The 24,928-nt window shown below is 40.4% G+C and overlaps 1 protein-coding gene across 1 annotated transcript in view; it reads right to left on the bottom strand.

The window, feature by feature from the left end:
- Positions 1–24,461, bottom strand: part of LOC117428977 (unconventional myosin-If-like) — a 31,844-nt gene extending 7,383 nt beyond the window's left edge. Inside the window, exons 1-20 of the mRNA XM_059015154.1 lie at positions 23,906–24,461; positions 13,856–13,984; positions 10,852–10,941; positions 10,254–10,348; positions 9,126–9,213; positions 8,763–8,852; positions 7,546–7,677; positions 6,979–7,113; positions 6,645–6,777; positions 5,815–6,011; positions 5,239–5,319; positions 4,683–4,769; positions 4,296–4,382; positions 3,814–3,981; positions 3,039–3,124; positions 2,878–2,959; positions 1,808–1,914; positions 1,549–1,647; positions 938–1,082; positions 515–629 (exon numbers count right to left, since the gene is read on the bottom strand). Of these exons, the coding sequence (XP_058871137.1) occupies positions 515–629; positions 938–1,082; positions 1,549–1,647; positions 1,808–1,914; positions 2,878–2,959; positions 3,039–3,124; positions 3,814–3,981; positions 4,296–4,382; positions 4,683–4,769; positions 5,239–5,319; positions 5,815–6,011; positions 6,645–6,777; positions 6,979–7,113; positions 7,546–7,677; positions 8,763–8,852; positions 9,126–9,213; positions 10,254–10,348; positions 10,852–10,941; positions 13,856–13,984; positions 23,906–23,908 (2,149 nt within the window). The 5' untranslated portion in view covers positions 23,909–24,461. The remainder of the gene's footprint in view (positions 1–514; positions 630–937; positions 1,083–1,548; positions 1,648–1,807; positions 1,915–2,877; positions 2,960–3,038; positions 3,125–3,813; positions 3,982–4,295; positions 4,383–4,682; positions 4,770–5,238; positions 5,320–5,814; positions 6,012–6,644; positions 6,778–6,978; positions 7,114–7,545; positions 7,678–8,762; positions 8,853–9,125; positions 9,214–10,253; positions 10,349–10,851; positions 10,942–13,855; positions 13,985–23,905) is intronic.
- Between the last annotated feature and the right edge of the window lie 467 nt (positions 24,462–24,928).

Here is a 24,928-nt window from a genome sequence, read left to right on the forward strand (position 1 = left end):
TGCTGGTTCATTGCAAGTCTTTTTGGGGGTCATATCCTGGGCTTTCACTGTGTAGAAAATGGATCATGTCTAGGTTGGGACAGTTATTTAGATATTAATATTAATAAAAGTGGTTTTAACAGTTTTTTTTTTTATTTTAATTCCTATCCTAATTCCTAAAATGATTTTTTTTTTGTTTTGCTAACATTCATTAACATCAGGGCTGAAGAAATTGAAACATTTACATTTTATTGGCCTTAAATCTTACGTATTAGTTTGTTAGTTTCTAATACTTTAAAAAAAAAATGAAGTACACAGCTCATCCTGTACACTTGCTGTAAATATTTAGCTGAAGAGATTTCAGGAGCACCCTGAAGCAGTAGTTGTGTTATTGGAGCTGACGCGATGCGAGCAGTGTGTGTGTGTGTAGAATCCAGAGGCAGTTCACACACTGACGTGTTCGGTTTCTCTGGAGTCCATCCTGGAGCTGTTTGAATCAACAGCCTGCTCTGCAGTGAGCTGGCAATGCTCTTACCTTCCTCCCTCATCTGCTCGTACTTCCTCCTGGCGATGTATTTCCGCCACGCTTTCTGGATGGTCCGGGCGAAGGTGTCGAACTTCCTCTCGCGCATTTCCTCCAGGAGGAACAGCTGTATCGGGGCAACAACACGGGGGCATTAACTTGACATTGTGGGTTCAGGAAGGTGGGGGAGTGGGGGGGGTTGGTACATGAATATCGTATGCATACGAAAGGGGTAGCAATCAAGGTTTCAAAGATTCTTTCTTAGAAGCCATACTTATTATCTTTATTGAGTCCCAGACTCGCTTTGACTCAATTTACATGCCACCATAACTCCCTTTACATTGGGCTTCTGCTGGAGTCCGGTTGGGTAACTCCTAAACTGAATGATAGATTCTGCACACAGACTGACAGACGGGCAGAGAGACGCTGCCGTACCGACTCTGGGTTCTTGACGAACACCTTGCTTTTTCCCATCTGGTACTGATCAGTGTCCATGTTGACCGCGCGGAGCAGGTGCTGCACCCCCTGCCGCTCGTCCCCGCGCCAAAACGGCCAGGTCTCTGCTGTCAGGATAGCGTACCTGTCAACGCACACAGAGCAAGGGTGAAGTACCTGTCAACGCACACAGAGCAAGGGTGAAGTACCTGTCAACGCACACAGGCAGGGTCAGGTACCTGTTAACACACACATGGCCATCTCTTCAAAGAGTTCACTCCAGTCTTTAATTAAGGAACTCCTATTTTAAACCTATTGACTTTACCAAACTAGTATCAAACATTTCATTTATGTGATTGCAGGTCTCTTAATCAAGAAATAGGAGTTAATTACAGAGTGAACGCTTTGAAAATATGGCTCATAGAGTTAGGGTGATACACACACACACTGTGAGAAAGAGGGAAATCATACAAACCAACACATGCACGCACACACACGCGCACGCACGCATGCACACACACACACACACACACGCACACACACGCACACACACGCACACACACGCACACACAGACACAGCTGAGTGCAATGCAGTTTCCTGGTGTCTCTACCTCTGCATGAACTTGTTGAAGACTCTCCGGTAGGCGAAGCCAGCTCTGCGCACTCGGATGTTCTCCCTGAGCCCGAGGTACTCCACCTGGTGCTTCACCCTGGAACAAAACCAGCAGAGCATCAAGCCTTGCTGTAAATTGTTTGCTGTTGCCATTTGTGGTGGTATAGCTGTGCAAATGTCTATGGTATGGTGTTAAATGATGTTCAGTCCCCCCAGTTTGTCAGCCCCTGCGCGGGTCTCTCTTTGGCTTTGCTGACCTGCTCTCCTCCCAGTCCTTGGAGCGCTTTGTCTCGTTGGGTTTTATGCAGCGGATGTAGTGTGGCGTGCACTTCATCAGGGTGTTCACCAGGTCATTGGCTTGTTTCTAAACAAATACACACAATCCATCAATTTCACTGTGTGCAAAGGCAGCACCACCACCAAGCCACATTCTCTCGCGGTGCCATTGCAACACACGGCCTCGTCATTGTCAAGGGAGGCACTTCGAAACTAACAGGATCTATCATTTCAAAAACAAAAAAATTCCCCCGACCCATATGCCTAAGCCTTCTAAAAGTAACAGTATAAAAATCTCATACATTTTTTTTTTTAACTTGGAAATGTTAAACACATACAGTGCTCCCCCTTTATAACACTGTAATCGGGAGCTGTAGTTAAGAGACCGTGCTTTTTGTGTTCCGCCTTATAATGAGACTACTAGTGTTAGTGTAATGGCATTATGGGGCAAATGGGAGCCATGACTGTACCGCCTTATAACCTGTTCCGCAGTATACAGGGCCGCCTTATAAAGGGGGAGCACTGTAAATACTGTCTTCTGTGAAACATCTGTTGTTTTGTAATATGAAAGTTTGAAAGAAAATCGCTCCCAATAACTAACATTTTGACCAGTTCCTAAAAGAATGCAATGTTTTTATTGTCCAACAGGGGATAGGACATACACAATGCAGGTGTCAGTGTTGATGACAATTGTCTTAATTCAAGGTAACATTCGTGAAACATTTCTAGACTGCTGTGGGGTTAGTCTTGCGTATTGCCAGCTGCCTGACTCACAGTAGTTTCAATGCCAGTTTTTAGAAATCACAAGTAGGTAACCCGTCAGTGCGTTGTGTCAGTCCTCTGGCAAAATGCGTAAAACCACAAAATGACGATCCTCACTGATAAGACAGAAACATGCAGATACACTACCATCTATACAGGGCCTCTACTCAGTAATGTAAAAACATTCGCTATTTATACCTCCCTGTTTTGCAAAGTCTGGTTACGTTACATTGCGCATGTCTTCCCGAATTCGTTCTGCAGGGTCTGAAGTGAGGGATGAAGTGCGTACCTTAATCTTCGTGCTGGCTGTGGTGGGTCTGCTTTTCTTGTCGGTGTTCAGGCTCTCAGGGAAGAGCCCCCTGATGAAAGCACTGGGGAGACAGGAGGTGATGCTGTCAGTACCAGTGCTGACACAAGAACAGCACCCAGCGCTGGTTACAATGCACTTACTATTCACTGCTCTGCATGAGGTCGATGAGGTCCGTGAAGAGGACGTCTCTGTTTCTTTCACAGAAGCCGTTAATGTCGTAGGACACCTGTACCAAGCAGAACACATCTTTGAGTCTTACAGAACGTAACAACAGCAAGGATTCACATTGCTACAGCGCCTTTCATTACAAGGTAATGTATCATGCATTTCTCTGTATTTAAAGTATTATCGATTTTCTTGTTGTTACTGCATCTTGTAAAGCGCTTTGTGATGGTGGTCCACTATGAAAGGCGCTATATAAAATAAAGATTGATTGATTGATTGATTGATTGATTGATTGGATCCCAAAGTGTAAAAAAAAGAAACCATTAAATTAAAAACTGTCTAATACAGAATTTGATAAAACAGAAATTGAAAAAAGATTTTTTTTAAAAATTGCTTTTAATTTAAAATGATAAAAAACTAAGATAAAAAGCTAGTTTGTAGAAAAAGATCAAGTAAAAGAGTTGAAAACAAAAATGTTAAAATTGGAATACAAATAAAAAAAAAGAATACAGTATAATTGTAAAATCTGAAAAAACAAAGAAGGACCCCCTATTCCTCTTTGAGATAACCCCCTCTGTGGCAAATCACAACAGCGTCTTTATATAGTTGTTCATGTTTACAAATTAATCCCAACAATAAGTATTTCTGCAGTGGAAATCAATCTGAAGCACAGATACAGCTATGATTGAAATTCAGAAAAGCCCCCTGCTTCGGTATGGTCCCGCCCCCCAGAACACCCTTCCTCCACACCTTGCCTGCGTAGTGGTGGATGATGAAGCCGGAGTTCCAGCTGTTGAAGTGCTCGTGGGTACCCACGGCGCCCTGCAGTTTCTGGAGCAGCGTGCCGTCCGCCCCTTCTCCCTTGGCATGCATGGTGGCACAGACATCGTCCAGGACACTCATGATCCCGGGGGGGTTCTGTGGACACAACAGCTGCTTAGGAGAGCACGACAGCTTTTAAACCAGGGGAGCCTGGACTTCACTCCCAGGCGGACCATCTAGACTTCTGCACACAGTTTTAACAGCATTTTAAAATCAAATTGACATGCGTGAAATCAAGCTATTCACTCCAAATTAGCATAGTTTTATCAGGTAGTAAAAACACACCCTATAAAGTTAGTAAAACCAAAACAGCTCAGACATTTCATTTAGGGGTTTGTGAGTCGTCTGAAGCAGTCTATTTTTCATTTTAGAATCCATCCTGTGCTGTTTTTAAACCGGCACGCTCTTACCAGTTTGTTTTCAATGAGGTCACAGACAATCTTGTTGTTAAAATATTCAATGGGCGACCACTTAATACCTTCCTGGACATACTCCTCCTGTAAAACAACAGAGAACAGAAAGATGAGACTGAGGTCTTTGTAGGTTGCAGCTGCATTTTACAGCTACAAACAAAGGCTTTGCATAACTTTTGGCCATCGCTGTACCTGTGGTTCTAGCCCCCTCCTGGACAATAAGCATACTTGCAGACTTATCAAAACATTTACAACCGTGTTTGAGTAATTAAAATCAGAACCATTTCAGCATAACTGCAACCATCAGATACAGTAAAACCAACAAACAAATACATCAATAAATAAAGGCAATGTGAAGCTGCAGTTTTCCTAAGCTGGTCCTACCTGTTCAGCTTTTAGCGTCAGTTCAATGAATATCTGTTGCAGCTTCTCGTTGACAAAGTTAATACAAAACTGCTCGAACCCGTTCCTCTGAGAAAGGCAGAAAATACATTTCAATTGGGGATACCACACATACCCAGTTAGTGCGTGCTGATATATCTCTCCTGGACATATTCACAGCTATCTGTTTACAGGCTCCAGCCTCTATTTATAGGCAAAGGAGAAGTAGACATGTTAGCCTGATAACTAAAGAGGCAGTTCAGTGGTAGACATTGTTTGGTTGATTTATAATGATTTACTATTCCATAGCAAAGCAATCACAACTGGCTTTAAAAAAGAAATATGCAACGATACAAAGAATTGAATGGAATGAAGGGTGTTCAGTTCCAGCACTCTGGGTTTTCCAGACAAGCTCAAAACCAGGTAAAGGCAGATTAAAAAAGCTATTGCAATGGCATTTGTAGCTATTTACTCTTGGCTAAAAATAATAATAATAATAATAATAATAATAATAATAATAATAATAATAATAATAATAATAATAAAAACATTTATATACTTTAAATATTTCAAATCCGTAGATATCCAGAACTCCAATGCTGAATTCCTCATGCGGTTTCTGGATTGCCTTGTTAATTGCCTGAAAACAGAGACACACAAGAATTTAGGCATTACAGCAACTGACCACAGAATGGCACTGTGTGCTATGCAAAATTGCACTAGAAGTAAAAAAAAAAAAAAGTCTTCAGGAGCTAGTTCTGTTTGTGTAAATGTAATTGACCACCATATAAACTGATCACATGTCATTTTCCTGTAGATGTATTATATTTATAAGTGTCTATTCTGTGCATTAAACGCTCACCGTTTAAACACCTGAATTTGCTTGTACTTAAGACTACAGATTTTGCAGTCTTTTCAATTCCATGAATATTGTGGAGCTTAATGAGCTATTAATGGCTTAAGATCTACCCGTTAGCCCTGGCTTAGATCTCAACATTGCGCTCTGTGCACTGAAGCCCAAACGTGATGCATTCTCCCACTGAAGCCCGTGCAATGCGAACAAGCTCCCCCCTCCTCATTCCCCCGCAGTGCCCCCTGCAGCACAGGGGTATGCTGCGAGTCTGGCTGCTCTCACCTCCACCAGGTAGTCGAAGAGCCGTGTGAACAGGGCCTTGGCCAGGGCATCGCGGGTGTAGGTGGCCTGCTCTCTGTTCAGGGTCACATCGATGGACTCCGACTTCCCGCCCCACTTGCTGTCCATCTTCCTGCTGGTCAGCTTCTCGTTCAGTCGGTTCTGATCGATCCCCAGCAGGTAGGCCGGGAACGCCAGCACTGACGCGACAAAACAAGGACACTGTCAGGAACCTGCCTGCTAACCATCCCCAGCAATCACGACGACTATAAGACATTTTATAATAATAATAATAATATATATTTTTATATAGCGAGTTTCATAGTGGACCACCATCACAAAGCGCTTTACAGCGGTAGGCTGTGAACTGTCACTTACAATAGGACATTGTTTGGAACACGTGTGGGTGTTCCAAACAATTATCTTTGCTCTCAATGGCCAGCTTCTAGCAGTGATGTCACAATACGGTTATGCCAAGCTGTAACTGTAATAATTATTACTCACTTACTAAAAAACTGAAACGTCTTCTATAAGTTATGCCCCTGTTGGAATTCGTAACATATTGCCTTTTTTACCCAGGTAATTACTGCACATAAACCCAACCCTAATATATTTAGCCCCATGGTTATTAAGTGACCGGGGAAGCAATCCTGCTGCCCCGAAACAAAGGCATACTTCCGTTCGATGCAGAACATGTGGATGAAAATATCGCAGGAATCTGTTCAAAAAGATACTGCATGACATGAGTTAGTTCTCAGCTGTATCTGGTTCACAATGTAGCGGGCTCATTATAAGGGTTGACTATAGAAGGGGTTCACAGCAGCCTCACTCACAGTCTGTGCTCTCCACTTGCCCGTAGTTGCCCGCCTCAATGAAGGAGATGTTTCCCAGGTGAAGGATTCCAGCTACAATCTGCAGCACCTGAGCCTGGTCAGCCTGGGAGATGCCGATCACCTTCATGGCTTCCTGGGGAAAGAAGGGAGAAGCCTTTACAGCAGACTCTCGCTGATCCATAAAACCGGCTTCTCCGGCTGTCTATTTCACACCATGAGGCTGAACGTGTCATTTACAGCAGATATTCAATCCCTGCGGTGAATTCAGGGCTCACTTACAGGAGCAGGCATGTTTCTATCTGCTCTGAAGGGGGTAGGATTAGAGAAAACTCACCATGGTTTCCTGGAAGTCTTTGCTGTCATTAGTGCCGTCCACCTTGTAGGTCCCAGATTGGTTCAGATAGAAATAGTAATCCGGTGTCATAATACCCAGAGCCTCGTGCTGATCCTTGGAGGCCCCGTCTAACAACTAGACAGCGAGGACAGGAAGAGGAATCCATCATGGGTGTGGCCAAGGCAAAGCTAATAGACCTACAGCTTGGGCCAAAGGTTTTGCATCACCCCATAGAATGAACTGATTTTGCTTCATAAAGTAAAATGAAATCTGCTGAATAATGTTACGGTAACATATTCAATTACATACCATTTTTTTCCCCTATACTTGAAAAAATGTGACATTTCGAAATCTAACATGAAATATATAGTTTCTTTGATTGCATGATGTTAAAAAAAAGATCTAAATTATATTATATATATATAAATTATGTCTCAATCCTAAAATTCTAGGTGATGCATGATGTTTAGCCATAGCTGTAGACCCAGCCTTGTGCAGTTGCCTCTGCTATGCTGGGGGTATTCACTGACCATAGGAGGCTCAGTTTGATTTAATCCTGCTGCTGACCTGGTAGTAGATATGGAAGTTCCTCTCGTTCTCGTTCTGGCTCACCACTCGCGACTTCTCCAGCAGGAAGTTGGAGATCTTCCCTCCATCCGGCTCGCCTCCACGGCTGAACTGGATCTCAAAATATTTCCCCTGAAATTAGACCGGAAGGGTTTCTGTGTGGTGCGTTTGGGTTTAAAACTGCCCCGGACCGCAGGGGTAGGTTCTTCTGCGTTATTTCCCTATTCCATGTCAGAAATCATCATGGCACGGCTTGCATGTGGTTTGAATTAAGGACTCCTGAAATTTGAATACAGGTTTTTAACTATTTTGCTGTTTTAAGCAGTGGTGTGCTTGAGAGATATCTTCCTATCACATGGGTTTGAATTAAGACATGGCTGTTCTTTTTGCAGGTGTTAAAAAGAACCAAGTAACAAAAACTGTGTTCAATTATTTAATGCTTTCGCTGCACAACATACCAAAAGTCATCAGTTTATCTTTATCACAGCCATTGTTTATTTTGGTCAACGTGTTTTCACAGAAGTAAGAGCCAGCGCCACCTTGTGATCTGCCATTTCTGATGAAGTTTCTTTTTGTTTTGCTGGCAATACACTGCTGTGCACTAGATGGCGCTGGCGCCTACTAATATAAAGACACTCTGGCTGATCTAGCCTGCATTACATGTGTCTATGGCAGGCAACAAGAACTGAAGGTAGCTCCTGATCTCGTAGTCAAAATACCTTAACACAGAACTAAAAGAAATATATTATTGTAGTACTTGCAATAAGAATGACTAACTCCCAAAGGCAACATTTGGGAAGACAGTAAAGCTCAAATCAAAGTATCAAGTTACTCATATATTAATGATATATTATATGCTGCAGTTAATCATAAAATCTTATCTATATGGGCAACCCTTCTTTAATGTAGTGTGTTTTCAGATGGCTGCAGGGTGTCTGTAGTGATGCGCGGTGTGCGCTGTGTGTGAGGGTCTGTTGCTGGGGTTGGCGGGGTGGGGGGGGTGTTATCTATATAATGTAACTCCCATCAGTGTGTACTTGACCCCTCCCACTTCCTTTGTGGCTCTGCGGACTGCAGTTTCACTTTTCAGTTACTGTTTCAAACAGAGGATCCTTTAATAAAAGAGTTTCAGTCGGCTGTTTCAAATCTGAAAATTCATATTGTTTAATCTTATTTCAACTCAAAGCAGCAGAGCTGTAAAGAGGGACGGGACTCACAAATCTGCTGGAGTTGTTGTTCCGGACAGTCTTGGCGTTCCCGAAAGCTTCTAGAAGGGGGTTTGACTGCAGAATGATGTCTTTGACGTGCTGCAGGTTTAAGAAAGGGGTTATATATACAAAAAAACACTCAATCCTACATCTCGTTGCATTGTTAAAAGTTAAGACCCAGGGGTGCCAATAATTTAGCATGGAATTAATTTCAAATTTACCCTAAACGTTTAATGATTGTCAAAAACATGCAGTCCAAATATCAATCCTTTTGGCCTGCATTTAGAATCCAGTTTGAAGACTCTCTGTTGGCTATTTCTGACAATCTGCATGATCTTCGTCTTCCGTGGCTCACGGTTTCTCAGCTCTTACCTGCACCTTGTCTCCTCCCCCCGACACCTTGGAGATGTAGCCCATGATGTATTTAGCTGCCACTGTTTTGCCAGCTCCACTCTCACCACTGAAGGAAGGGACAAGACAGGAGAGAGATGAGGTTATTTCTCCAGACGAGGGTTGTCCCACAGCAATCATGATTTAGAGCTGAAGGCTTTTGGAAGTCAAAGAGCAACAAAAGGGATTTTCGTATTTAAATATTGAACCTGTTTAACGAGCACAATGATACTGAAGCAGTGTGTAGAGCAGTTAAAAAATGTTTTCCTATGTTATTTTTTGTTTGGTTTCTTATGGCTGTTATAAAAAATGTATTATTATTATTATTATTATTATTATTATTATTATTATTATTATTATTATTGATTGTATATGGGTTGTATTGGAATCAGGTCTGGAGGTTTCTGTGAATAAAGTAATAATTTGATTATCAGAAACAAATTGATTTGACAAACACACCCTGGCTCCAATTAGTTAAGGTTATCGTGGTTTTCCTGTATTTAAAATGTGTTTTTAGACCTGGTTTCTATGTGAACAATGCTGCTTCTACGCAATATCACTCCTAACTGATAAAGGTCAAAGTTGCAGTGACTGGCTGTCCCGCTCTCAGAGTACAGCAATACAATATTTGTGTGATTGCATCTGGATGCCTTTCAGAAAGGAATCAGCAATATTTTCTAAGAAAGGTAACCGAGAGAGGGCGGCTGCCGGGTGAGGAGTAATGCGGTTCATTTTATATCTTAACCACAAACTATTCAAATGAGCAAACCTTTTGGTAACTAGTTTCTGGTTTAGTTCACAAAATAATAGTTAACAGAAACTATAGAAACCAGAAACTACCCAGCTCAGGTTTTGTCTCGGTTTACTAAAGTCTTCAGGCGTTGTCTTTGTAAGGGTATGTTCCAAGTCTGTGGGACATTTCAAGTTCACTGATGATACAAACGCAATGATATAAAGCACACACACACACACACACAATTTTCAGATAAGTGTCTTCCTGCAGTCGTACACATGCTGTACTGTCCAGTCAGTCCACTTGAAGTGCAGTAATGGTGCTAGACTGTACCTGATAATGAAGCACTGAAGTGCAGTAATGGTGCTAGACTGTACCTGATAATGACACACTGGTTCTCTGCATCAATAATCATGTTCCTGTACATGTTGTCTGTCAAGGCGTAGACATGGGGCGGGTTCTCATACTGAGCCTGTGAAGAGACATGCGTTACATCAACTGGGTAACAACAGGCATTCCAGAGTTTAAGCAAATTCAATAAAATTGAATTTGCTTAAAGGGCAGCAGTGTGGAGTAGTGGTTAGGGCTCTGGACTCTTGACTGGAGGGTTGTGGGTTCAATCCCCAGTGGGGGACACTGCTGCTGTACCCTTGAGCAAGGTACTTTACCTAGATTGCTCCAGTAAAAACCCAACTGTATAAATGGGTAATTGTATGTAAAAAAAAATAATGTAATTGTATATAAAAATAATGTGATATCTTGTAACAATTGTAAGTCGCCCTGGATAAGGGCGTCTGCTAAGAAATAAATAATAATAATAATAAAAATGTCAATACTGATTAGTTTAATATTTATGCATTGATCATCACTTTGCCATGTTTACTGACTAACACTGTAAAGGCACAGTTTCTCTTTTGGAATACACACGCACACCCATAAAGCTACAATAGATACATATTCTATAATGATACTTACAGCTCCCTGGTAGAGTTCGATTTCTCTGTCTGTGAAGTAGGGCATCTGCTTAAATGGATTCACTGATATTAACACTGAGCCGATGTATGTCTGTAGGTTAGAGTCAAGGAATACAATACAACACAGTACAATACCATACAATACCAAACAACACTATATTGTATCATAGTATAGTACACTATACTGTGCAATACAATTTAGGTTTATAATGCACCATTCATGGAGAAGTATCACCAGGTGCTCTTAAAGACAAGAAAAGCTAGGCAGTGAAAACAAGGGCTCCTATAAAGCGTTCATGGTAAACTATGTCACGTATTACTGTTCTGTATCATTTCCTGCTATTGTCATGCTCAGATTACTAAGTATTCTAGCAAAACTTCCCTTTCTACAACCACCTGGCCTGCTTAATCTAAAGACTCGCAGAAGCTGATAATGACCACTAGGGGTGTGCAGCTCTAATTTCTGCCCCCTGTGGAACTGGAACTAAGATCTCTTGCAGGGGGGAGATAGAGAAGGTTGCGCATCCACAGTGTTCATGGTTTTTAATACCACCTCTGACTTCATCTTGTGCGAGTGTGTATAAGCACCGTTCCTTTGTCCGCTCTTTTCATGTGTTTTATACTGTGAGACATGCAGATATTTCAACGCCATTAATGAGAAGTTGCTGCTTCACAGTACTGTGCCTAATCACTTTGTGCCTTGTAGGTGAAGACCACAGACTTATGTATTATTGATTTAGTTAAAATCTGTTGGTTTTAGAGACAGCAGGGGAGGGCCAATCCAGACATGTACTTCTGCACATAAGTCATTGAAATACAAGCCGATGGTTAAAACTCCAGTGGTGGCATCAGATCATGTTACCCACAGCAAAAGCACCAGGATGCAATAGTTTAATAGCTTTGAATCTGAATGTATTTGAACATATTAATGTAAAAACCTTAGCTTCGTTTGGCACCTTGACAACCGAAACATAGACTCTAGATGATCACAGTCTTCCATGGTTGTTGCCTAGTCTAATGGTCTATGCGGTCATAAGATGGGGTTTTGTGTAACTGGGCTGTATCTCCCATCACTGAATCATTTATTTTGTACCGTTTGACCTGATTTGGATGCACATCATATGATTATAAAAAACTCTTCACAAAAGTTACCATCATCAAAAGTTAACCTTTGTTTTCTGTGTGTCAGATGAACTCATCCTAGCTATTTCCAACACTACATGTAATTGGTTTACAACAAATGACTCATTTATTTTGTGTCTTCCTGTTTCAGATTACCGTATGCCGTAAAAAATGTTGCTAAATTCATGTGAACGTCTTTGCAAAAAAAAAAAAAAAATTCTCACTTCCTCACTTTGCCACAAACTACCAAAAACAATGTTCCTGTTAAAGCAAAGGAAGTCCAGTCACTTTTCTGTACTGAAGAATGCTAAATATTTCAAGTTAATAATCTGTGGTTGAGAGTGGGTGCAGGGTGTTAATACATTCTCATGAAACGCTGCTTGTCCGATGCACTGCAGGTTAGCCCACCTGCTTCCTGTCTGTCTGTCTGTCTGTCTGCAGCAGTTCTTTCGTTAGATTAGCAAGATAAAGGGTCGTCAGTCTTCAGCCGCCCCCAAGTCTGTTTCTACTCACTGAAGACGTTATGCAGAAGCAGTCTCCCAAATGATCTTCAAAGGCAACGCAATGGCACAGCAGTTATACAGAGTGCTAGCTTCAGAATGAATGTTCTGATTTTGTATAACTTTTTATGATGTTCCTTCTGAGTGGTTCTTTTTGCAATTATGTATTTCCTTTTGTCTTGCTGGCATGAAACAAGATCACAGATAATAATGCATGAATGGGGCCCATTTTGAGCCTAAATAACTAGATGGTGGATGAATACCATAACACATACATATACAGCACTGACACACACACACACACACACTGGACTGTGCTCCTCATTGGTCAGAAGTTTCCTGTGAAAAGGGAACTGTTCGGTTGTTTGTTGACTCATGCAAGAGATAGAGTGGCTATAGGAGAACAGGAACAGAATCACAGAAGAATGTGTGTGTGCGTCTGCGTGTGTGCATGTTTGTGTGTGTGGTGTGTGCGTGTTTCTGTCTCTGTGTGTGTGTGTGGTGTGTGCGTGTTTCTGTCTGTGTGTGTGTGGTGTGTGCGTGTTTCTGTCTGTGTGTGTGTGTGTGGTGTGTGCGTGTTTCTGTCTGTGTGTGTGTGTGTGTGTGTGTGTGTGAGTGTGTAGGGTAGTTACTATGTAGTGGTTCGCTTCCTAACACCCCCCTGCCACACTCAGATGCAAGCCTTTCCTACTATCCTTGTACGGTATTAAGCCTCACAGACTCCCTCGGTTTGAGTCACTGTGCACAAGGGTTGCAGGGGAGGGCACTGCTTCATACTTCCCCATTTCTGTCCCTCAGTAAAGAGGAAACAGGAGCCTACAGGCAAAAGTCACCATTCGAATGACCCCACATTAACGAACGGTTTGCCAGACTGCCAGAGTGCTTGTGGTGGGTATCACTGTGGGTTTATATATCAGATCAAATATAAAGTGTTAAATGTAATATTTATATTCACGAGCGTAAGGTATAAAATGCCTAGTTTATTTTTTGGAGGATTTGGGGCAATTACTTTGATTTCTTTGTCCCCTAGGTGGGTTGCATCAACTGGTAATTAGTGAAATGGAGACAGGCAGACAATGCTTGCGATTGGGTACTTCACACTTTTGGTTGGTGATGTCATAAACAAATGGCCTCCAACTCAACCCATCCACACACAAGCCAGCCAATCATCTATCAGGGGAGGCCACTGCTTGTTTCCAAAAATAACATTAAAAACTCCTTCCAGTTTCAAACAAAAGTAAAAACAACAACAAAACCATTCATGAAAATGGGTGTCGCAGTGGCATATAAAGAACAACTTTCACCACTTGCATCTAAAGGGGCTTGGCTGGCAGCTGTTGGCTGAGCGCTCGCACTTCTCCATTCGGTTTCTCTAAAGGATACAAAGATGTAGTCGTCCATGTAGCGTTTCTTGAGATTCTCCACGATGGCGTCCTCTGTGATTTTGGACAGGAGGACCATGTCATCCACCCCACTCTGCTTGACGTTCTGGCTCTGCCAGTGATACTTGGCCTGCAAGACAAGAAAGAAGAGTCACTGCAGGCGTTATCTCATCCAGATCTGCAAGCACTCAATCAGTACTGAGATTGGGTTTAGGTAAACCCCATTTCAGTGGGATCCGCGGGAAGGGAAGAGTCTGGGATCCTGTTGGGCAGACCTGCCTGCAGCCCGGACCAGTCCGGACAGCTTAGGCAGGAGAAGAGGTGAATTGAGCATTGAGACGGATTGGAAATGGAAGCATAGGGACAGGTGTCTGTCAGTATTTGCATTATATAATAAGTGAATACATCATAGGTTGATTCTTATTGCTTAAAGAATGTCATCTTGTGAGGTTTGGGAGGATGGTGAAACGAAGCTGAGCTCAAATTGTCCACAATGTGACTCACAATTATAAATTATAGAAGAGAAGACTGCACTACTATTAAAACAATAATAAAAAAGTGTTGCTATTTTTTTTTTTTTTTTTTTTTTACTTATTAACATATGTGTTTATGTGCACAAAATGGTATCTGTACACAGGATAAGAATTACATTTTGACATTTTTTTTTTTTCATAATGCTTCAACAGTGAATTCATATTACAGGGGGTTTTGTAGTTTCTAGAATTCATTTCATGAGATTGTTTTGTGCAGCTTCTGAAGCAGACGTTTTTAGCTCTAACAAATACATAACTAAATATTGACGCTGGTCAGGTGACTGACAGCACACTGCGGACATCTGAAGCAAAGTGTTTGCAAAAGTGATGTGAAAACTCAGGTGACGTGCAGCGGGCTCGACCACAGCTTTCACACTCATTTCTGCTTGTGTTTCTTTGCATTTCAGCCTCTACAGACAGCACCTGTAGAACTCTTTTTTTCCCCCCAGGACACTTATCACTCTTCCTTAAATGCGCTTGACTTGCTCTTATCTGCCCCCTATTTTACTGCATTTAATCCTGTACTTTAGAGTACTGTAATCTGTCAAGTGTTATTTAATCTGTAGTATTTTGTATTTGATTATATCCTGATGTAACTATCACTGACACTCTGCTCCGTTATTGAATCGTATTTTGTCATACTTGTACTTCCTAGAACCAAAGTCATTGTATTTATCTTGCTCTTAATTGTATTATTACTTTTACTGTGATCCTTGAAATGTATTTTTGTTTACGACTGTAAGTTGCCCTGGATAAGGGTGTCTGCTAAGAAATAAATAATAATAATAATAATAATAATAATAATAATAATAATAATAATAATAATAATAATAATACAGACCGATAACATTTCCTTGGATTTAATTAACACGGCCGCAATGAAACATTCAGGAGTGAAAAGTCTGCGTTATAATAAATGAGAAATAAAGAACTTGCGAGCCCTGAAAAGACCATGGGCTTTAGTTTTGACACAAATTTTCAAAAACGCGTGGTATCATTTTAATTGTATTTCTCCTTGCAAGAAATATGAGTGAATTAAAGACGGGAGCCAACGGTTGGACAACATAAACCTCATTTATCTTAAGAATAATTTCTGTTCTGCTAGTTATGCACTATGAACTTATCGTTTCCCTCTGCATCGCACTCAACATTTACAAATACTAAAAGAAACTCAAACGTTTCAACTAGAAGTTTGCATTAAAAAATAAACTTCAAGTCAAAACGTTTGTCATTGAATTTATTTCTTCTTTTAGTATTTCTAAATTCTGCGGTATTAGATTTGTAATCGTTGTATTTGGCATCTTGATAAAATGTAATTGGACCAGACCTTGAATATTACTGTATTGTGTATGAAGTCCTCTGCAGAGATGTGAGAAACGTTTTGCACCTGTCTGGCATTGTCTTGGCTCTGCACACATTATTCAGAAACCTCAAGACTGATTGCAACTTTTGCAGAGCAAATTTTATATCGCTGCATACAAACGTGTAAAAAATGTAAAATCTGAGCTAATACTTGTGCATCCTAACAAGAATTACTGTTAAGAAGTCTCAGAGTAAAGAAGTCTTAGAGTACTTTAATGATATCGTGGATTGGTTGGTTTTATTGGGTTCGGAAAATGTGGTTTCAAGTTTAGACTCTTTTGTTGTTATTTTGTGCTTTTTCAGATTATCTACGCAAAACTCTCCAAAAGTCCCTTTGCTGTATCAACAGATTGCATATTCAGGTGACTTTTAATGGCTATGTTTAGGTTCTAAAACTAATTAATCCGTTTGCATCTATTTCTAATAAAGGTAGCAGAACACATTGTTGCATTCTGCATACTTTTAACTGCAGTCCTGTAAGTTCACAAGACAAAGGCAAGGTTAAAATCAGTTCAAAGGCATGACACCATGTAGCATCTACTCTACGAACACACTGTCTTCTTTTTTTAGAAGTGTGGGTGGGGTGTTTCATTTTCTGCAAAGGGTTGATAACAAAATAGGGAATTTTTAGAAATGACGAACATTGCAGTTAAGATCAAACATTTTTTCACGGCCACATTAAAATCCAGTATGTTTCCCTGAATGCCTGTTAAGATCAATTCTTCTTAAAAGTTTTCTTGAACTGTCAATTATCTCCTTACAAAACGAAGCAGAGCATTGCCTGCAGTGGATTTCCATTGGTAGGTGGAAGCCTTCATTCAGCCTCTGTCCCGCCTTCCAGCAGTTCCAACCAATCTCCTTATTAGTATCCACCTTCAATGTTCTCTATCATGGAGCATTCACAATCAAGGAATACAAAGCAAGCCCATTCAATCCCAGTTGTCCAAACTGTTTTCCAAATGGTTTAATGGCCCTAATTCAGACCCTAAATTATTGACCTATTTTTACCTTTACAATGTATCCTAATCAACCCTGGAGAGGAATGGACCTCCATTACTTGAATTGGGCACTCCGGCTTTAAATTAATAACAGACAAAGTCAAGTATCCAATATATTTAGCTGTGTGTAGCTACAGTAATTATCCTGCAATAACACTGGAACAATAAGTCTGATTTAGTGTCTTTCTCAGGGGTGGTTGTGTAATTACAATGTAATTATTATAGAACCAAACTGAGACACTTAATGTAAAGTGTTGTTGGGGTGTCTTGTGTAGATAATGCAGCAGGCTAGGTGTCTATAGTGTCAGCAGCACCACTGTTTTTACAGGGTTTTCTTTAGCGGAGACCCTTGAATAAAAAGCCATACATGTGATTTCAATGTAGAATATTGTAGAACTTAATGGGGGAATAGCGTCGAAATGTTGGTATTGAGGACTTATAAATTGCCCTAGGATTGTCCTACATTTTAAAATGAGTTTTCTTGCAGTTTCTAATACTAAAGAGGCTGAAAAGTGTAAGGTACATAATTAATGTAACGCTGCTGTACCAGATGTGGGTTTGATATTAACTAAACAGGTTCTCTCAGTACAGGGTTGTGGTGGCAAATTCCATCTGGTGGCAAATTTCAAAAGGGCAGAAAAGAAAAACAGGACATCAAGTCATACATCATCAGATTTAATTACAATACGATTCATGCAAATATACACTGTATATAAAATGGTATTATTATATCGTATATTAAGTCTGCAGAGATAAAAACAAATACAAACTCAACGTATGGTTTAATTTATTAATAATCCAGTACTTCATTACAGATTATTATATAAACAGATTTAACAGGAGAGCCGCAATAGATCAAAAATCATCCAGTGGCTTGCCTTTACGACTTTTTCTACTCAAAGGAAATTCCTGACGTGACTTTATCTGACAAAATGTGCCCCTGGATGGAATTTGCCATGCTGGTACAGCATCATATAATCATACCAGTCTACCACTATTACGGTAAAGCCCAGGATAGGCATTTTGAATTGCAGTAAACAGCTCTGAAAGTGCATATAGACCTATTAATCTGTGTCTCTGCTAACAGTTTTATGGTGATGCTAACCACAATGCTCTAAAAATAATGGATGATACATTTTCAAAGCCTGAAAGTCCCCCCTTATAGTTAACTAATGTGATTATTATTAACAGAAAATGTTCACCCGGTGCCAAGCAGCAACCATACCACTGCTAAATGCAAATGTAACCCTTTATCATACCCAATCAAGTTAACCCAATAATACCTGTAAAATAATCATTTAAATAACCCACCCATCTTACCCGCTCACATTGCCGTTCGTCTTTTAATTTTTAAAACACTGAAGTGAGTCAAACTTGTTTTTAAAACCTAGTCTTGGGATCCTGTCACTGCCTGTGATTCCTGGGCTCGACTGTTCAAGGCAGCTGATTGGCCTCAGTGAACGGCTTCTAATCTTTTACCTTGGGAACTCTGTTTCCCAGCTTGCCATTGCCATTATTTCCTGCTTACTAACTAAGTAGATGCTGACGTTTTCGACTTGGTCCTTGAGGCTGGAATGGTAGATATGATAAAATAACCCTTCACTGTACCAGTGTTGGGAGCCACCATGGCAGAAACCCATTTTCAGGGATTAATATGAAGAAAATCCACCCAATTGTGAGACGCCTTCCTTCTGAAGGCCTATTTTCAAGAAAGGCATCATTATGTATTGATGGATACCAAGATATCAATGCCACATTTTCATCTGCCACTGAGATGGAGTTGAAAGTGGTTTGACATCAGACTTGTTCATTTCCATCAGCAGCAGATCGAGATCAAATCCATTTAAACTGGGACTCAAATCCATTTAAACTGTCAGTCAGCTCCAGTTAGGATTGCAGGCTGGCAGAACTCCATCTCTCCACACTGATGGGGGAAGTTACCTAATAAGTGTGCAATACAAAAGGTTTCTATTTTTTGGTAGGTCACACATAGTATATCTAAGATTGATATATTTAAAATAAACGTTAATTGTTCCAGCAATGCCTGACATGTTGTTAGACGTTCTAATATCTATAAGTGTACAGATATTTTGGTTTTCTTTAAAGCCAGTAACATGAATAGTACTGGTATCCAAGGCAACAGTCTTTGAAAAGAGGATGTAAGCGGCTGAATGGATTTCAACACAGTCCTGAAAAAGCCCTGCATCTTTGAACTTAAAAATACGGGAACCTTATCAAGATGATACATCCAGCTGTTAAAGTCACACAACTAGCTGCAAACAATAACGTTCTCTTCAAGGCCTGAAATTCAGCTTTTCGGGAATGAATTGCTATTTTTACTAGCCGAAATGCGTTTTAATCTTGCAAGCCGTAAATGTGATAAAGAGGAGAATCAGCAGCAGAAAAGTGTCTTTGCATTCTCTCAGGCTTTTCTTCTCGGTTAGTAGACCACATCTATAAATACACTGCTTAGTTCTGCGCTCCTATTAGCATGCATGTAAAAGAAAATAGCTGCCGTGTATGAGATAGCTCAGACCGCAAGAGTTTGTTTTTCTCATTTCAGGTCATCTCTCAGTCTCACTGCCCAGTCAGAGGCCTGACCAGCAGTGAGACTGAGCAGCAATACAAGGCTAATTACACAGAACTATAAAATATACAGTAGGGCAGAACAGTAGACCCCACTGGCCTATAATTATGGTATCATAACGTAATGCACGCTAATAGCGGCTGTAGCCAAACTTCATATAATGGCTTCTATTAACACAAAGTTTTAAGTAATGTTTTGTTACCCTTACATCATTTTTTATTTTTTTTATTTTTTATATATACTTTAGTCAATTTGGACAAAACTTATGTTGGGTTAACTTTAGTTTCTTATAATTAGATAACTTTAGTTTCTGTTATTTATGATTTATATGTCAAAATAATAATAATAATAATAATAATAATAATAATAAATGCCCGTTTTATACCAGGTTCTTACTGTTATGACACAGCCCTTGTTGTTTAGGCCACTATCTGGAAAGATCTATGGTTTACTCCACAGTGACAGCATATGACAAGCCTTTGGGGATGCTGTCAGATGTGGCCCACACTTTTCTGAGTGAAACTGTCCCCACCTCTTCAGCACCTGTCATAAACCAACCAGCTGCTTCCCCTAAAGACTGTGAAGCCAGACACGTTTTGACCCCCGGAAGACACTGCTGGGAACAAATGAGCTAAGTGGAACCAACTACCTGAAAGTAAGTTTGCAATCCCAATAGCTTCCTTCACCAATACACATGTGAGCTCTACATAGCGAATCACAAGGTGCACGACAGGTAGGATTCATGGAATGACTTTGTTAGCTAAGACAACCCTCTGTAAAGAGGATGTAGCTTTAATGATACCCTTTCTATGGTGTTTGCAAGACAGCTTCACCTGTCCATAGCTGCTCTTCAGCTCCAATTGCCTGCCATAGGTATAGGTAACATAAGCTAGATTAGTGGATCTTGTTTTGTTTTGCTGGCAATACGCTGCTTTGCAGGCCATGTTTCTGATACCTGCTTTGGCTGATCTAGAGAACTCATATTCAAACCCCCTCAAAAACACAACATTTGAGAAGGTGTGCACACATCATAAAGAGGTAAAGGGAAGAGCAAAAAATATGTTCTGAATAGAATTTCTTTCCCCTATTGGCACATACTCTTCTCCCCAGTATGAAGTGGTTTTGCAATGTATTTACGCTGTGGCAGATGGTTATTAAGATGCTGGATCATTCTGAGAGGCTCTGACTGTATCAGCACTAGTTCCTTATTTTATTCTTGCGTCATGTACGGTCATCTTTTCAACATCTCCCTTCTGTGAAGCTGCCCTACTACCTCTTTTCAGAGGCAAGCTGAAATCCACAGGGGAAGAATCTCCTAGCATGCGTCTGATCTGTGCTTCACAAGTTTCTATAATTTAGCGTTCACTTGACAGCATTTTTCGACGTTGCCACCTGTCTCTGTTTTCCCTGGATCGCCCCGGTTTTGAGGAAGGTGTCCCGGGAATTCAACATGCCTTCCCAGGACACTAAGTGACATTAAATTGAGCACAAGTTCGATAAATCGGGACACAATATTACTGCAATAGACACATAATATTAATGGGTTGTCAACACTATAGTAGTAATATTATCAATGTTTCCCATTGGATGAATACAGGATTTCTAAAGAGAGTTTTACATTTTTAACAACCCTCCTTCTGTTCGGAGGTCCCGTTTTTTTTTTTTTTTTTTTTTGTACAATCCTATCCAAGTCATATTCTTTTAAATCGATGTTCCTGTTTCATTGGCTTCAGTATTGCTTTCACTGCTCCCCTTATCATTGCGCAATTGAACTTTTTTGAATACGCCGGACTGCCCGCTGTTGCTGCGGTATGCAATTCGAAATCTTTGCACGGCTTGTAATTCATAGCAAATTAATTTAGAACGAATGGCAGTGGGTGGGAGGGGGTTGTACAAGGATGATTAGCACAGTCCATATTTGGGCTGAGAGCATGACAAGCATCAAAATAACAAGAACCATCACCTTAACAGGATGCAGTGGAGCCCCAGGGGGCCTGTTTGGGTAATTGAAACCCACAGGCAGGCCTATACAGCCGATATTAGACACACACACACACACACACAGAGAATGAAAACAAGCACTAGGTGTCAATAGGATTTTGTGATGGGTGGTGTTTAGTTATGGAATTAATCAACTGTTTTTTGTTTTGTTTTTTTAAATGCTGTGCATATTTACAGTGTAGTGCATTCAGCAGCCCTGAGCGCATCAGCAATTCAGAAGACCTTTCTAGTAGGAGAGTGTGCTATTCAGCGTTAGGTGTTTAGGGAATCAAGGCGGTTGTAATACATTAGAACGAGTGGAATCTTTCTGCCACACTTAACGAATCCTGTCTTCCTGCGAAGGCCATCGAAAGACACAGCCGAATCAGCACAGAGATGACTTATTGCCCTTAGAAATGTTTTCCATAGTAAAAGCATAGCACAGCATAATAAAGCATAGTGAAAGCATGCTAAAGCATAGCAAAGCAATGTAAAGAACAGCGAGGTATGGTAAAGCATATTAATAAACATGGCAAAGCAGGGTAAATTATGGTTAATACATGGTATTACCATGGAACAAGCCTGGTAAAATACCATGGCAAACTTGCATTAGGGTGATTATGGCTTATTGATTACAATCCAAACCACAGCACTTCATAATAGCTATACCTTGAAGATGTTTGGGATTTTATCCATATGCAAGACTGTAGGTCAAACCACATTTTAATAAACATACACTGAATGATTGCAGATATTTATGATTAGGTTTGCTATTATTTGATTTTTATTTTTTTGTCAAATTTGTCTCAAATAAACTGTAGAAAACGCAGCATATAAAAGTGTATTACACAGACTTTTATAGCATAAATTTACGAGTAAAAATAATATGCACAGAACAAAACAATAGATAGTTGAACAGAACTAACTTGCACTTATTATTCGGAGTCTGAGCTCCCCGTCCTGCTTCAGGCTCAGCACAGCTGGACTCAGAGTCACTGGAAGGCAAGACAGACAGGCCCGCTTCGTCCTGCCGCAGAGACTTCAGCCGTCAGCAGGGTATTGTGCACAATATTCATTAAGTGTTTTCCTCTTGTACCTCATTTTCAATTCAAACAAGTAACGGTCACCGTATACCTAAAGCAAAAGCTTACGTACACCTTAATCACCTAATTTCAAAGTAGGCGCTTTGAATGACAGGCGCTGTAGCTGGCAAATGAAAGTGCACAGTCGGTGCAGGTCATGATGATTGACAGTCATTTAAGCGAATGAGAGCATTCGAGTGCTGCTTCAGTCAACGATGTCAGAACAGGGTGAAATGACAGTGCCAGTGAAACTACAGTACTAATGGACCACTGAGATGACTGACAGCGACCCCCAGCCATTTAGAGCGGAAAGGAGACGGGACAGACAGTAAGCATAAAAACTACACAAACTAAAGAGGATTTCTAAATGATTATTTTTAGTAAGAAAATAAAAAATAGCAAGTGGTTTTACTGACGTTTATCCTATATTTATTTATTTCAGTCGAACTTATATTTTTGGGGAATTTGACATTTAACAAGCTTTACTGATTAATATTGAAAAGTAGCAAGCCTAGTTATGATTAAACGTTTCTTTACTAAACGCATTATTGATCATTACTGTCTTTTCAGGATGTAGCCAAAAAATTACCAACTTCCATCAGCTCCTGTCCATTGCTGGCCATTCTTACAATATTCCCTTTGGTCAATACATGTCATACCATCTTAAGTCTTATCTATGTATATACTTTAGAATGCATGTGTGTTTTTTAAAAGTCTTGGCAGAGAACTTTTCATACCTCAGAGAGTTCACATGATTTTTTTTAAACTACCCGAAGGGGGTACAGTATGAATCATTATTTACACACAGGTTTAGAGGCATCAGCGTATTGCAGTATTGGAAACAGACACTGGTAACAAGGGGTTAAAACCAGGGGTGTAGTTTTATATGACCACCAGGTGGTACTATGCACTATTACTTTTCATAATCTCTTTAAAGGAGAAGCAATTTAATCTACACTTTTCTGTTTTAGTTTCACACATCGCTACTGTTATGAGTCAACAGCCATACATTTATGGCATGCAATTCTCTGATAAGATAAATGAATTGCATTTAGGCACACCAATGTATCTTATATTAACTGTATCATATATTAAACTTTCAGCCTAACTTCCTGGTTTGTGGCTTATTGCCAAACTCTTTTACAACCCTAGCTGTGTTTTGTTTTAACTGGCATTTAATATAAACAATAGAAATTCTACCAAAATAATTATTTATAATATATTCTTTGCAATTCCTTTGGTGTAATTGAGTTTTACTCCAAAACACAGCATGAAAGGTTTATTACAGAACTCTGTTTTGTAGTCTGTGGTTTGACTGTTAAAATTTAGTAAGCCAAACCTAGCTACACAGATGTAGCACTTGTATCCTTTAAAATGTTTTGGTGTGATAGCTACCACTTGTTAGCCAACATGAGAATGAGCTATGAATCTATATATAGTTATCAAAGTTTGCTCTATGATATTATACACCCAGTTCTGATAAAGAGAGCAAGAAAAGTTTGTACTTACCATCTTGCAGCCTTTTATATTCCAGCCCCCACCTCCTCCCTGTACAGCAGCACCAACTCAATCCAGATCCTATTCCCAAGCCCCTGTCCCTTTAAATGCAACACATCTCTTTGGGATTTCTGAAAGCTCTTCAGCAGAGTGCAGCCCTGCTTAGTCCTGCTCAGTCGCACTGCACACTGCAGGTCTCTCGGCAAGCCGCTCGCAGTTCCTCCTTCAACTTCAACTTCCTCAATCATTTAAAGTTGTAACAGTTTTTGAAAAAGGCTAATTTTTTTAAGTTACTTTCAAAGGAACAGGTTTAAACATCTGTGGTGGGTTACAGGTCAGAAGGGCTAGTCAATATTTCAAACATCAAAAGCATAGAACAGGGGGTGTCTTCTCAGTGGAAGAATGCATTCTTCCATCGCCTTCTGTGCACTGTCCAGTTAGTTTAAGTCCTCCAGGTTTGGAGCTGTAAGGACCTGTGCTTCCTTCTGCTTTGAAACCACATCCCCATTCTGTGAAACAAATATGCTCCAGCTGCTGCTACTTGCAGAGATGGAAAGTATACATGAATAAGAAATTTAAGCTGTGTATTAACTCTGCCACCCACCCACAGAGTTTCAACACAGACTAACAACCGGCGGAAACAAACCAAAACTATTTCTAAATGGAATCTTTAGGTTTACAAGCACACTATACCACTAGCTGCCCCCTTACCTTCATCAAATATTATTATTTATTTCTTAGTAGACACCCTTATCCAGGGCAACTTACAATTGTTACAAGATATCACATTATTTTTTACATACAATTACGCAGTTGGGTTTTTTTACTTGAGCAATCTAGGTAAAGTACCTTGCTCAAGGATACAGCAGCAGCATCCCCCACCTGGGATTGAACCCACGACCCTCCGGTCAAGAGTCCAGAGCCCTAACCACTACTCCACACTGCTGCCCAATGTCACTAGTGTACAGCAGATTTACTTACATTAAGTGTCTAGCTGCAGAGAATGTGGTCAGTACACACCACAAGAAAAGCTTT

Source organism: Acipenser ruthenus, chromosome 49 (genome assembly GCF_902713425.1).
Source record: "Acipenser ruthenus chromosome 49, fAciRut3.2 maternal haplotype, whole genome shotgun sequence".
NCBI lineage: Eukaryota > Metazoa > Chordata > Actinopteri > Acipenseriformes > Acipenseridae > Acipenser > Acipenser ruthenus.